Source organism: Antechinus flavipes, chromosome 2 (assembly GCF_016432865.1).
Source record: "Antechinus flavipes isolate AdamAnt ecotype Samford, QLD, Australia chromosome 2, AdamAnt_v2, whole genome shotgun sequence".
Classification (NCBI taxonomy): domain Eukaryota; kingdom Metazoa; phylum Chordata; class Mammalia; order Dasyuromorphia; family Dasyuridae; genus Antechinus; species Antechinus flavipes.
Genome location: NC_067399.1, coordinates 356,660,684 through 356,675,428, shown reverse-complemented (window position 1 = coordinate 356,675,428; position 14,745 = coordinate 356,660,684). Strand labels below are relative to the sequence as shown.

The following is a 14,745-nucleotide window of genomic DNA, read 5'->3' as shown; positions in this document are numbered from 1 at the left end:
CACATAGATCATATTCAAAGGAAAAAATAACTAAATGAGTTGAATATGAAAATCTAAACATCAGTGCTTCTAAAGACAAACTCCCTATGTAGCAACAAAATGTCATGATGAATTAAGAGAATAATTGAACAAAACCTCCTATGGTTTAGAAAATGAATCTTTTTCTTTACCTTTTTAAACTTTCATTTTAAAATTTTCTCTATAAATTTAACCAACATTTGGTATGGGAATTTAAACCCACCATGTATCTATATTATGCTTAGCTTTTTATTTAAAGTACACAATAAATTTAACAGATTATCAATAATCTGTATTATAACAAAGCAATTTATGTAGTGTTAAAAAAGATTTGTATAGCAATTTACACAATTTCATTCTATACAGTTAATAATTCTGTGAGATGGGTGTTATACCCCTGTCATTTTAAAAAATAAGAAAACTGAGCCTAAAAAGGTTTTAATTGATGTACTTGGAGTCACATAGCCAATGTTTTATTCAAACCAAAGTCTTCCTGACTCTCCATCTATCAGCACTATACTATTTAACAGTCTTTTCTTCTCAACTTCCCTATGTTTTCTTTTGCGTGTTTTTTCATTAATACTTTCTTCTTTTTGCTGAAAACACTTTCAATACATATCTATTCTCTCAACACTTATTCCTCCTAAAAATAAGCGATCCTTTATAATAAATACATTCAAGCAATATAAATTTACACATTGGCCATGTATAAAAGTTGGTGTCCCATCTGAGCTTACAGTCCATCACCACCTTTCTCCCAAGAGGTAGGAAGCATTATTCATCATCAGTTTTTAGGATTAAACTTTCTTTGTAAAATAAGAGGGCTTAATGCTTAATGGAAATATAATGCATTAGTCAAAGTTCCTAAGTCTTTCAAAACTGTTTTTATTTACATTGTTTTAGCCACTGTATAAATCAGTCTGGTTCTACTTCACTGAGTTAATTAATAAAAGTCTTTCCATTTTTTTCTGAAACTTTTTAGTTGGTTATTTCTTATAGAATAATAATATGCCAACGTAATTTGTTTCTAGTTCTTTGCTGTAATTATAAGTACTATTACATATTTTTGTACATATTTTTCTTTTCTGTCTGATCACTATGGAGTAACTAATAGTTGTATCACTGGGTCAAAGAATACACAGTTTGAGATCCAAGGAAGTTAAATGGGTTACAGTTACCCAAGTATTATCAGAAATGATATATAAATCCAGGAGTTCAGACTCCAGAGAGTATTTTTTTTCATTGCCCCTTTTGGATTTCTTCTTTTGAAATTTCCTGTTTATACCCTTTGACCATTTAGCTATTGGGAGATGGTTTTTGTTGTTATAAATTTACATCAATTCCCTAGATATCTTGTATATTGGATTTCTATGGGAGAAATTTGCTACAAAGGCACTTTGTAACATAGTTTACCCATAGCACTATTCCATGCCCTTAATTCTTTCATTAAGGAAGTATTCTTCTTCACCAGATTCTGCAAGAATCACCTCCCTTAACTTTCGTGATACATAATAATCCAGCTGCCTTTTGGAAACAGTGCTCCACCTAACAAGACACCCAAAACATAAGAATTAGGAGAACTGTGCAAAGAGACTATTCCTCAGTTTAATCTACTAATACTGAAGACTGTGGAAGCCTAAGAATGATCAGGAGATATCATCCCTCTTATGCATATTGATGCTTGTAAAAGAAGAAAATTATAATGAGGTCATTTCTTCTACCACAAGCACCACCTTTCTTCTTTCTTTTCCATTCTCTCTTCTATCTCTTTGCTTCATATTCTTTGATTCCCTTTCTCCCCTCTCTATTCATTATGGCATCCACAATTACTAGTCAGTCTCAATTATGACTCCTAGACTGGATTAAACTTTCTTTGTAAAATAAGAGGGCTTAATGCTTAATGGAAATATAAAGAATTACAGATCTAGAGCTAGAATAATCTGATAAATTATCTAGTCCAATGCCTTCATTTTTCACATAAAGAAACTGAGTCACGAGGAAGTTAAATGACTTGTCCAAAGACCCACAGATAATAATGGCAGAACCAGAATTTGAACTAACATTCTCTGATTCCAAATCCAATATTCTTTACATAGCATCACATAGGCTAAAAGATAAGGAAACTGAGGTACAGAAGTGAAGAAACTCTTCTAAGGTCATAAAACTAGTAATCTTAGATACCTAGTAATACCTCTAATACCTAGAAATCAAAGCCAGGTCACTTGACTCCAGATTCTGTGATCTTTTCACTATGCCATGTTGTTTCCTCATGCCCTCAAACAAGAAAAGCTTTAAGAATAAAATTCAAAAGTAACTAGAGGCAATCAAGCAAATTCAGTTCAGAGATAAAAGGTATTAGTATGGAAGATAAAACCTAAAAAACAGATGAGGGAAAAAAACACAACACCTTAAGGTCCTAGAAAAAAGGACTTTAAGGGAAATTCTCAAATGGGGTAATCCTATGGAGAGTTAAATGGAAGGATGGGGGAAAAAAAAGCATAGGAATAAGAAGTCATGAGTGGTTTACAATCTAGCTTAATTACCGGGTTTCTTTTAGTGAGACTTTTTGCCTCACTTATCATATGTGCTTAAGACCTCACAATGAAAATTTAAAGGGCTGGAATATGGTCACCTTTGCAGCAAATATTTTTTGGTGACTAATAGATTTCTCTTACCTTTCTTTTAAATTAATTGTTTAATGGAAATAATAGAAGATAAGAAATCTGGAGTGTTATCTATAAATTCAACACCTGTGAACATCTTGAAGCAATGCAAAATATCAATGATGACAAGTGTACTTAGTTACAAAACTTTTAAAAGTATTAGGTTCGAAGATAGTATGAGATCACAGTGTATATACATAGGCATATATTACTAGGATATGGATTTTAGTTAATATATGATAAAATTTTTAAATTATGCTCCTTTTATCTTGGGGATAGTTTGTAATTGATTTCTAGATTCTTTTACAATCTATTTCCCAGTAAAATTTATTAACTCATTAGAAGAGAAGGCAACGGTCAGACAACTCAATTTACAATTTTAACATAGCAAACAACTATGTACAAACAAGAAGTTCACAGGGTAAATTGTAGATAATAAAGGGAAAGCATATTCCAGGCATGGAAAATGTTTGAAAAAAGACTCTGCATACAGGATTTCTTGAGTACAAGCCCAGAACAATATTAATTGTGGCCACCTAGCTGTTTCACTTGAACTCCTCTTGTATTCCTATATACAATAGAATTGTTATTACTTATTTCACGCTCATAATAAAGGAAATGGACAGTAAGGAAATGAGGCACTCTCTTTTGTAAATTAAAAAAAAAAATTCATTGTTTAACTGCTCGCAAGAACCTGCTCCAAAAATAAAACATGGCATAAACACTGGCAATATTATTTCTTGTAGTGAAAGGGCAAGTTTTCTAAAGTGTACTCTTTTAATTTCTCAATTCATGTTTTTCAAAAACCATTTAATTTACCAGTAACACTGCAACTAAATTTTTTCTCCCCATTAACGATCCCAAAGAACAATTTCAAAGAAGCAAAACTACCAGAAATAGCTTTCTGTAAGGTCACAGTGCTTCAATAAAGAAAATATAATCGTATGTAAAAGGTGAAGCTAGTAAAAAGCCGAGTAAGAGGAGTCTTGCTTTATTCATAATAGGATTTCTATTTCTGAATTTTTGAAATTCAAATGCCGAATCAAAGTTCCTCCCATAGAGACAAAGGTTTTAGGTTTTTTTTTTTTTTAATTTTGTTTTTTTAAACAGCAACCCATTCCAGTCAGATCTTTCACATAAATTTTCTCCAACAGGGAAAATAGCTCCCATTCTTATAGGAACACTAGCATTGCCAAGCTTTGCAAATACATCAAATATTGAAAAGCTTATGGGGGGAGGGAGGGGAGAGGAAGCGGGAAGTAAAGGGGGACGATGTGAAGGGGAGGTGTGGTACTGTGTTCTGGTGGACATAGGAAAAACACATTTCCTATATAACAATAAGGAAGATAAGCATGATCAGCAAGAAACATAATAGTTCTTTTGGTCAGGTCGAAATCTTTGGTCATGCTCAGATTAATTCCTCAGGAAAAGTGTAGATGGGGAGCCTTGACTGGGCCCCGAAGTCACAGTCACCATGAAAGTTACTTCCCCCACCCTAAAAAAAAGCGGATTGAGATCCGCTTCAGCTTTTCTGGGTACTAAATCCCCGGCTATGATTTAGGACTTAATGGCGGAGGCGGCTCCCCAGGGCAGTTTGCGGGGGGGGGGGGAGGGTGCGCTGAGACCAGGCAGAGAAGGAGCGCCCTCGCTTGGCCCCTCCAGACAGATGGGTGCAGGCCAGCAGAGCCGGGCGGGGATGCACAGCAACTCCAGGCCCCGCCCCTCCCCTCCCCTCCCAGCTTGGTAATCATGGCTTCTGCCTCCACCAAGGAGCTTTCTGTGCAAACTTCCCAGCTTGCAAAGGGAGGAGAGAAGGCTGAAAGCCTAGGTATGACCCTATGTCCTTTTGGGGCAGGGAAGGGGTACCGGGCGGGAGATTTTACATTCTGAAACTCCACAGATACGGAGTAATAAAGAAGTAGGGAAGAGGGGAGCAGGGAATTCCGACTTCGCCTCCGCCGATGCTCTTACTCCTTCAAATCACTGAGCTCCCGAAACGCAATCATTTTTTCCTTTGCCCCTAAGCTGTGTCAGCTTCCGTAGTTGAGATATGGGGAAGGCTCTAGAAGGGGTTAAGAGAGAACAGAAATACCGCCCACAGCCTCGTGCCTCTGGTCTCGCCAATCAATCTTTCCTTAGCATAGGGGACCCACGGTCGTATCCCATCTCCATAGGGACCCCTCTTCCCTAAGCAGCAGTAGGGAGTGGGGAAATGGTAGACTAGCGAGAAGAATGACATATTGTCTGGGCTGGGCGAGGGAGAAAGAAAATGGGGGGAGCCTGGGCCCATAAGCTCTTTCTATTGGAGCTGCTACTGCTGACGTGCACTGAGGCTGGCAATTATTAGGGCGACTGACGAGGAGGAGAAAGGAAGGAGGAAAGAAGGAAGGAAGGAAGGAAGGAAGGAAGGAAGGAAGGAAGGAAGGAAGGAAGGAAGGAAGGAAGGAAGGAAGGAAGGAAGGAAGGAGGAGGAGGAGGAGGAAGCGGAGGAGGAGGAGGAGGAGGAGGAGGAGGGAAGAGAACTGGGAGGAAGGGGGGAAAGAGGAGGAGGAAAAAAGGAAGGGGTAGGGGAAGGTAGTGGGACCGGACTTCGTCAGCACCTACTGAATGACAAATAGCTAACTTCCACCCCATCCTCATCCCCAGCACCCTCAAGGAAGTTGCTCCGGCAAAAAAATGAAGTGACCCCAATGGCAGAAAGCAAAAACCATGTTCAATGGCACTACTAGCTCACGTTGTAGAGAACCTCGCTCCAGGATCAACCCCACCCTGCGCCCGGCTAGCAACTCTGCCCAGGGAATCTACAGCTATGCCGGAGGGTGCGCGCTAAGAGGGGATGCGCAGCAGTTTTCACAGCCTAGGAATTTCGAGCCTGGAAACTAAACGGGCATTGATCTTCATTTGACCCTTTTGGATTTGAGGCTAATCTGCAGCGCTTCCCAAGGGTCTCGTTATTGGGTACCAAAAAAATTCACTAAAAACTGATCCCTGAAACTGAGGCTACTGCTTGGCTGAGGAGCAGGCAAGGTGCCTGCCTTCTCAGCTACAAAGGGCTCTGGATTTATACAGCTGCTGCTACTGGACTATTTGCAATCATCCCTGGAGGGCTGCACTTCTTTGGCCATCCTGCCCCAAGCTCGAAGGTTGGCCCCAGACCAACAGAGGTGAGCATTGGTTATCAGCTCTTCTGCCCCTGAGATTGTTTTGTTCTATTCTTGGCTTTCCTATAGTAAATTCTCATTCTTGCCTCTGGCCCCAAGTTACTTCGACGTCAGAATTATGTAGTATTTCACCTTCTTTCTTCTTCCTTCCAGTAACCTTGGAGTCCCAAAAGAATGTGATAGTTCATGGCAAGGTGCCAGCATGCTATGAGGTAGGGTCCTTGTCCCTGCAGAAGATGGCAGCAGAACTTTTCTCTACCAGTGCTAATACCAACATCACTAACAGTAATTCCACTACCACTGCCACCACAGTCACTGCAGCCAATGCTAAGAATAGCTCCCTTCACCTTCATCAAACAGCCCAATCTCCACTACCAACACAGGTGCAAAACCTTAACAACAACTTCGAGAGTACCAACTGGCAGTCATTCTACCCCACTCTCCGAGAGAGGTAAGAAGCCATAACAGATGAATTTAGACCGACAGCCTTTACTCCTCATTAGGAAAATATTTTATTAGAGGGGACTGTATAAAACTGGGTAAGAATCTGTGGCACTGAGCAGTGGATGAATGTCCTTTTTTTTTTTTTTTGGACATGTGGTATTTACCTTTCCAAAAGAGAATGGGATGAAGATGTTCTGGCTTTTCCCTTTTTGCTAGTTTCTGGCTCTGCTTCTGTCGAGGTTCAAGTATCTTTCAGTGAGAAGGCTGAGAAAAATCAAACTATATGCTAAATGTTTTTAAGATGCAAATCTAAGCATTTTTTTCTCTTTGCAATTTTCCAGGAATGCAATGATGTTCAATAACGAACTCATGGCTGATGTACACTTTATCATTGGCCCTCTAGAGACATCAAAGCGAGTTCCTGCTCATAAGGTTTGTAATCGTCTTTCCCTTTGTGAACCACTAAAGACCTAGAATCTTTTAGAATGTAATTTCATATAATGTGAAACTGCTTCCATACATGTTAATTACATTGAGCCGCCAAAGCCAAATTTGCTTATTGATATTTCTCCCCCCCCCCACACTTTTCTGTAGTCTTTATTCACTAGTAAATTTTATTAGATTGAATACAGCCGTTTACCAGCAAGATGTTTTTCTTTACAGTATGTGCTGGCAGTTGGCAGCTCTGTCTTTTATGCCATGTTTTATGGCGATCTTGCAGAAGTCAAATCTGAAATCCATATACCTGATGTGGAGCCTGCAGCTTTTCTCATCCTGTTAAAGTAAGTCTTGCTTGAAATTACAGCGTTTACAGGGACTTAGGCTGCACTGTCATCAATTAAAGTATACTGAGTGCTTATTAAGAAGAAAGGCAGTACACTAAGGACTTATGAAATCGATAGCATTTATAAAACTGCAAGGTAAATCCATCATGGATAACAACCGAGCTGATAAATAGCTAATCTTTCAAATTCTAAAAGGTTATCTTTTCCTGGGAAGTATATACTCAGCTATTTAAAACAGCATAGCATTTAAATAATATAGTTCATTTAAATGGTATAACATCTAAAATAGTATATAAAACCTCCCCAAACTCCATTATCAGTACTTTCTTAAATCTGTTTCACTCTGATTAGGTACATGTATTGTGATGAAATTGACCTGGAAGCTGACACTGTGCTTGCAACTCTCTATGCTGCCAAGAAGTATATTGTTCCAGCTTTAGCAAAAGCTTGTGTTCATTTTCTAGAGACTAGTTTAGAGGCAAAAAATGCTTGTGTTTTGCTCTCCCAGAGCAGGCTCTTTGAGGAACCAGAACTAACCCAGCGTTGCTGGGAAGTGATTGATGCTCAAGCAGAGATGGCATTAAAGTCAGAGGGCTTTTGTGAAATAGATCAACAAACATTAGAAATTATCCTTACCAGGGAATCACTAAACACCAAGGAGGTAGTTATCTTTGAAGCTGTTCTGAACTGGGCAGAAGCTGAATGTAAAAGAGAAGGTTTGCCAATTACACCAAGAAATAAGAGGAAAGTACTGGGAAAAGTTTTATTTTTAGTACGAATTCCAACTATGACACTGGAGGAGTTTGCCAATGGTGCTGCTCAATCAGATATTTTAACTCTTGAAGAGACACGCAGCATATTCCTATGGTACACAGCTACCAAGAAACCACAGTTGGAGTTTCCACTGACAAAAAGGAAAGGCCTTGCCCCTCAGAGATGTCACAGATTTCAATCATCTGCATATCGGAGCAACCAGTGGAGATACCGTGGACGATGTGACAGCATCCAGTTTGCAGTAGATAAGAGGATATTTATTGCAGGACTCGGATTATATGGATCAAGCTGTGGAAAAGCTGAGTACAGTGTGAAAATTGAACTTAAACGGCTCAATGTTGTTCTTGCTCATAATCTGACCAAGTTCCTTTCAGATGGATCCAGTAATACATTTTCAGTCTGGTTTGAACATCCGGTTCAAATTGAACAAGACACATTTTACAATGTTAGTGCCATCTTGGATGGTAATGAACTTAGTTACTTTGGACAGGAGGGAATGACTGAAGTTCAGTGTGAAAAAGTGACATTTCAATTCCAATGCTCCTCAGATAGTACCAATGGCACTGGAGTCCAAGGAGGACAGATTCCAGAGCTTATTTTCTATGCGTGAGACAGTTTATGAGGATGGTATTCCAATACTGCTATGCACATGAAAGGGACTTGTTCAAAACTAGAAAATTCTACAGCTGTTTCTTGTTCAGCTATTACATTACTCTTAAAATAGCAGCCTCTCAAACTAAGTGCAAGAATACTCTTGGATTTAATCCTATTTTATTTATTCTATATGTAGACAACTAATTTACTAATTAATTTAACTAATTAATTATGGCTGATAGAATGTTCTAAAGTAGAGCTGTTTATGAACCTATAAAATATAAAACATTTTTCTTTATCCTAAAAATTTGTACATTCATTCAATTTTTAAAAATTCCTTTGTGTTTCATGCCTTACTAATTCCAAAGCATAAAAGTCAACAAATTTAAATAAACCACTGGATTAAATGACCCCTAGAGTCCCTTTAGTTCTCTGTCAATTATCTTATGATAATCCAATGTCACAAAAAAAGATACAAGATCTTACCCAAATATGAAACTCATTTCTATTATGAAAGATGCTGCTTTAATTTTCCAAAGTTATCTAGGTTGCTTTGATTTAACAAAATGTAGAAGATGACCCAACTTTTATTACATTGACAATCTCAGGTTGATTTGCTGATATCCTTGAGCTTTCTTGTAAAGAACAAGGCTATGGAAACCAGTAGAATTAAAATTCAGTGGTATCCACTTCAATATTAACACAGGAAGTACTATTGTGAGTAAACCATCCAGTCACTTTATGACAATAAATAATATTAAGAAATGATGGTAAAAAGTTTGTTTGTTCTATTTCAACCTTAGAAGGCAAAGGATGTCCCCCAAACAGTATTTATTCTCTTACTGAGTTAATAGGGATCTATTACCACTGATCCAAAAAGACCTTATTTAGAATAATATAATTTAGAACAAATTCTCAGTAACAGATTAGTTTTATACAGTGTAATTAGTACTCTAGAGCTGTGGAAAAATATTTTAAATAATAAAATCTTATATTTGTTTTGAAAATCCATTCCTTAAAATCATAAGGAACTAATTTGGGCCAAAGAAGGGACAATCTCTTTTGCAAAGATGAGGTCCACCGGTGTTATGAAACATTCCATATATTGTCAGATTTATTTTAATGTACTGTTCAGTTTTGCTGACTTTTCTCCCCTCTCTTTTTTCTTTTCAAAAAAATTCTTTAAGTAGAATGGTTTTCTGGGAGGGGGAGGATACAAGTTACATAAAAACAAGTTTTCAATTAAAATGTATTTTTTAAAAAGAAAATTTATTGTATATAATAAAATTCAATGGCTTGGCATATCAAGGCTATACAAAGACAGAAACAGGGAGCAGACCTATAATTTCATTAGTATAGTTAAGTCCCAGGTCAGGATTACATGACTAATACATGTTAGCATCATCTCTGCAGTTTATAATTTTAAAGATTTACTTAGAGCAGAAGTGTCAAACACACATGGACTCGAGGCCAGAATCAAATTAAAATGTAATTGGAAAATATTTAACAAAATAATTTTAAAGTACAACAAAACATGTAATATAAAAATATATAGGGCTTTGAGTCTGACAGCACTGGATTAGAATACTGGGAGTTACATGACTTGCCCAGAATCACACAACTTGTACATATATGAGGTAGAACATGAACAAATTCTTGTTGGCTTCTACTCTTTCAGCATGTTGCCTCACTGATGATACATTGCTGGATTTCAAATACAAGTGAAAAACCATTAGCACAACTGATAAAACTATCCTAATGAACTAACAATGGAGAAAAATCCCAGATGTCATTTTTTTAAGAGGTCAAGAATTTATTAGGGTGTCTACTATGTGTTTGGCAGTGTTGTTTAAAAAAAGTAACACTATTTTTAATGTAGAAAACCCATTTCTTTATAGAGTATATCCAGTCTTCTATGCCTGCTTTAAAAGGTGGATCCTTAAATGATGCAGCTAAACACTGTTCTGGTACCCTTTCATCACTAATCTTGCTGCTTCTATCACTTAGAAAGTTTGAAATGAAATAATTATAACCATGATAGAGTAGATAGCTGGCAATGAGCCTAATTCTTAAAATGTTTTGATAAGTGATACAGAGAGTTTGCTAAGTATATATTCATATTAAATTAAAATATGATTTCCAAAGTTCTCAATCTGTTAACTTTCATGATATTGTATGAATTGTCAATCAGTTCATTCATTAAAAAAAAAAAAAAAAAACAAAACCACCATCATATCCTTAAGGGCATAGTGCTATAAAGGAAAGGATTGTAGAGGCCATTGAGTCCACTAATAAGCGCTTTTATCAGTATCCTTGGTTCCCTGAATATACATCAACTTCCAATAAAACTAACAGCTTTTTGGGGGTCTTGTTGAAAGCTACTTTTAAAATATTGATGACCTCTACCTTCTGGTTATGAAATCCAGGGAAATGAATCCCTTCTCATTCTCATTCTCCCTAATCATGCCTCTGTCTTACTACTTTACAACCCCCTATAGGCTCCCACATACCACCATTTCAGAAAAGTTATATGCAAAGTACTACCAGAATTTACTGAGCAGATAAAAGGCACTATGGTACAGGAAAATACAAGATTTAGACTCTGAAAACTTGGGTTCAAATGCCATCTCTGCTCCCTATGTACTTTTACGTGACTTCATTCCTCTGGGTCTGATATGTAAAATGAAGGGATTGCATTAGATAATTTTCAAAATACCTTCTCATCTAAAAATCTATGGACATTAGCAAATTTTATTTTTCTATACAGTCAGGATTGAAAATCATAATGTAAGCAATTTGCTTGTTTTGTACTGAGTCTTAGGCAACTAATCATAAATAGTTTTCTAAAGAGTTCTTACGTCTGTGACATTAAGACTTCTGGTTTCCTTCCTTAGCAGGTAGACATGGTGATTGTTATCTAGGTAAAATGATAGCTTTCACTACAATATTAAATTGGGGGTAATAACTCTTTGAGTGCCTAATCTAGGGCTTGCTCAATAGAGATGCTTGGGCACATTGCATGTAATTTATGAATCTCAAAGATAATGTTTGCAGAAAAACTATATGGCATAGACAATTCTCAAATGAAGAGTGAGGTAAAACTACTTCTAGTTTCTTTCCTTTCCAAAAAGATCACACACAGATAAGTGCTTCTAAGAAAATGATTAATTAAAATTGGTGCTTGTAGTAATATTCATCTGAAAAAATATGAGCTGGATTTGACTGGAAAAGGACTCCACAATCTTTTATTCAAGACAATAAAACATTTATACATCATTAAGAGTTGCTAAGATATGTAACTTTCCCACATATTGCCTATTGCCTTCAAAGGGAATGATTATCTCCCACATCTGAGCTAAATGCTTCAAACAATATTCAAGTTTCTGTACCCCAAAATAGATCTAAATTGTAAGGGGCTTTTTGTAGTTTTTTCAAAACTTCCTTACCTGGGCAATCTCTGGATTTTCAAGTGCTCTTTCCCTACTACTTCTATTTCTTCAAAGACCATGGCACTTTATTCTCTGGCTTCAAAAAACAAAACAAAAAAACCCAACAACAACCCAACACTCTTTCAGAAAATAAGCACTGTCCAAATACTCAGAAAACAAAAACATACCTATTGCTGGAGCATTGATGCAGAGTTCTCTGGCCAAAAGAAGAAATGTTTTCCCCAGCACATAAACATTCACCTATTAAAACAAATCCAAAACTTGGAGTTTATATTTTTAATGTTAATATTTTTAAAGATATTCCACTATAAAACAGAAACAAAAGTTGTTTGACCATAACTCTGATAACAATAAAATCTCATATTTTAAATAGTATTTATACAACTTATAAAGTTCTTTGATATAACTTCTTTTGATTTTCGCCAGTTCCTGCCTATTTTTTCCAATCTTATCTTACTCTCATCCCCATATTCATTAATATTCCAACTACATGGACTATTAGCTTTCCTTTACCCACATGCACTTCTCCTGCCCCCATGTACTTACACTTGAAATTAATTCCTTTAGCATCTCTAGCTACTGAAATTTTTCTCTTTAAGACCTACCACCTCCAAAAAGTTGTTCCTAATCCTCTGAGCTAAAAGTGTTCTTTCCTTATTTCTTGCATTTCTTATAGCACTTAACAAACTCTTTTGTCTTTTTCACATTTTATTTTATGTTATTTTTACACATATATCTCCCTATTATACTTTTTAAGTTTCAGCTGAAAACCTTATCTCATATTTTATTGGCAAAATTTAAGCCATTTGCAGAGAACTTTCTTCTCCCCTACTTATCTTCTCACCAAGATGTCTTCTACCATTATGTCCTTCATGTCTGCCTCAGATGAAAAAGTGGCTCTTAAGAGTAAGGTAAACCCATCTTTGTGTATAAGTGTTGTCATTTTATGCCATGAATTGCCTATCATCCTGACGCTCTCATTTTTATTCAGACCCAGTCAACTGGTTCCTTTCTTATAACCTACAAACATGCTTCTATCTCTCCCTACAAAAAAATCTTCACTTTATCCATTACATCGCCATTGCCAACCCATTGCTAACCTGCTTACTATGGGCTAAAGTCCTTGAGATGGTTTAATTTTTTTGACTCTCACTTTTAATTCTCTGCAGTTAAGTTTCAACTTATGATTCTGCCTTCAAAATTACTAATCTTTTAATTGCCAAATCTAATGTCATTTTCTCCATCTTACTGATGAAGGGGATGGTTTCAGAGAAACCTGGGAAGACTTTTAAGAACCTATGCAGAGTGAAGTGAATAGGATCAGGAAAACAATTTGTTCAGGGACACTGTAGAGATAAACAGCTTTGAAAGATCCAGGAATTCTGATGACTATAATGACCAAACATGATTCTAGAAAACTAATAACAAGGAAATAATTCATTGATGGACATATATGTATAAAAAAGAGAGAGGGGAGACATGCATACATTTAATGTGTATGTTTACATATTTGTGGTTTATACATATACACAATTTTTTTTTCTTTTAGACATGACCAATGCAAAACTTTGTTTTGCTTGACTATATATGATTCTAACAAGTTTTTTTTTTTTTTTTAATTTTTCCTTCATTCTCAGTTTTGAAGGGCAGAGGAATGGGAGAGAGAAAAGGTAAATTTTTGCTGATTGGAAAAAATAAAAATAAGAAAAATTTACAATTGATTTTTAAATTTCCAAATTTAATAGCTTTCAGAATTCTAATCCTGCTTGACCTTTATGTAACCTTTGATTAGTGATTACCTTCTTTTGATTTTTTTCTTCCAGATTTTCTTAGAACACTGACCTCTCTTGGTTCTTTTTTAGGACACTGCCTTCTCCTGGTTCTCCTGTCTATTCTGTTTCCAACCATTTCTTCTTAGTCTCCTTTGCTGGATCTTTATTCAAATCATACTCACTTCCCACATGTCTGTCCAAAGCTCTCTTATCTTCTTCTTCTATCCGATTTCACTTGATATCATTTGTAGGTTCAATGATTAGCTCTATCTATACTAATGACTCTCAAAACTACTTCCCCAGATTGAACAACTCTTCTGACCTCCAGTCCCTCTTTTCCAATTGCCTTTCAGATACTTTGAACTCTATATGTTCAAAATTGAACTCATTATCTTGCCTTCAAAACCTTTCTTATTCTAGACTTCCTTGTTAATGTTGAGGGTACCACCATTGTCCCAGTCATCCAGGTTTACAACCTAGGTATCATCTTTGAATTGTCACCCTTATCCTTTCTATCCAATCAGTTGCCAAAGACGACATGTCCATTTAACTTTTGTTACATTGCTTACAAACATTCCTTTTTTTCTCTTCAAACACTATAATCACTTTGTGACAGGCCCTCATCACCTCACTGCAACAGCCTGCTGTTGGTCTCCCTGCCATGTCTTCCCCTATTCCAATGCATTCTGTAGTCAGCTGTTGAAGTGTCTGGCAATGAATTCCCAATTTCCTCTTTACAGATGAGGGTTTTAAGCTCAGAAGAATCGTAAATTGACTAAGGTTATTTGGCTACTAACTACAGTTAGCAGGTCAACTAAGGGTTTTAGTAGACTCCAATGACAAAGTTCTTTCTATTATACCACAATCTCTTCAATAATGAAGCTTATTTGAAAGGGAAATTATACTTGAAGAGTATGAAGAAAAGAAAAGTACATGTTACATTATCAACTACTATCCAATCACTATTCAACATAATACCAGCTATATACAAAAATCTGCCCATTTACAGAAACTGATGATAATTAATCTGCCCCTTTGTTTCTTTTCCCAGTGCTACTGATTTCTACATCATATAATATAAAATG

The 14,745-nt window shown here is 36.3% G+C and overlaps 2 protein-coding genes across 4 annotated transcripts in view; one reads left to right on the top strand and one right to left on the bottom strand.

Moving 5' to 3' along the window:
- Positions 1-14,745, bottom strand: part of BRF1 (BRF1 RNA polymerase III transcription initiation factor subunit) — a 160,060-nt gene that overhangs the window by 83,016 nt on the left and 62,299 nt on the right. The window contains exon 5 of the mRNA XM_051978109.1: positions 12,056-12,128. Coding sequence (XP_051834069.1) covers positions 12,056-12,128 — 73 coding nt within the window. The remainder of the gene's footprint in view (positions 1-12,055; positions 12,129-14,745) is intronic.
- BTBD6 (BTB domain containing 6) overlaps positions 3,421-14,745 on the top strand; it is a 32,197-nt gene continuing 20,872 nt past the window's right edge. The window contains exons 1-6 of one of the 3 annotated variants that reach the window (XM_051978111.1): positions 3,421-4,509; positions 5,328-5,845; positions 5,996-6,293; positions 6,628-6,718; positions 6,950-7,068; positions 7,423-11,715. In XM_051978111.1, coding sequence (XP_051834071.1) covers positions 6,079-6,293; positions 6,628-6,718; positions 6,950-7,068; positions 7,423-8,455 — 1,458 coding nt within the window. In that variant the 5' untranslated portion in view covers positions 3,421-4,509; positions 5,328-5,845; positions 5,996-6,078 and the 3' untranslated portion in view covers positions 8,456-11,715. Of the gene's footprint in view, positions 4,510-5,167; positions 5,846-5,995; positions 6,294-6,627; positions 6,719-6,949; positions 7,069-7,422; positions 11,716-14,745 lie in introns of those variants that run through there. The other 2 variants (XM_051978110.1, XM_051978112.1) reach the window with 2 other exon arrangements.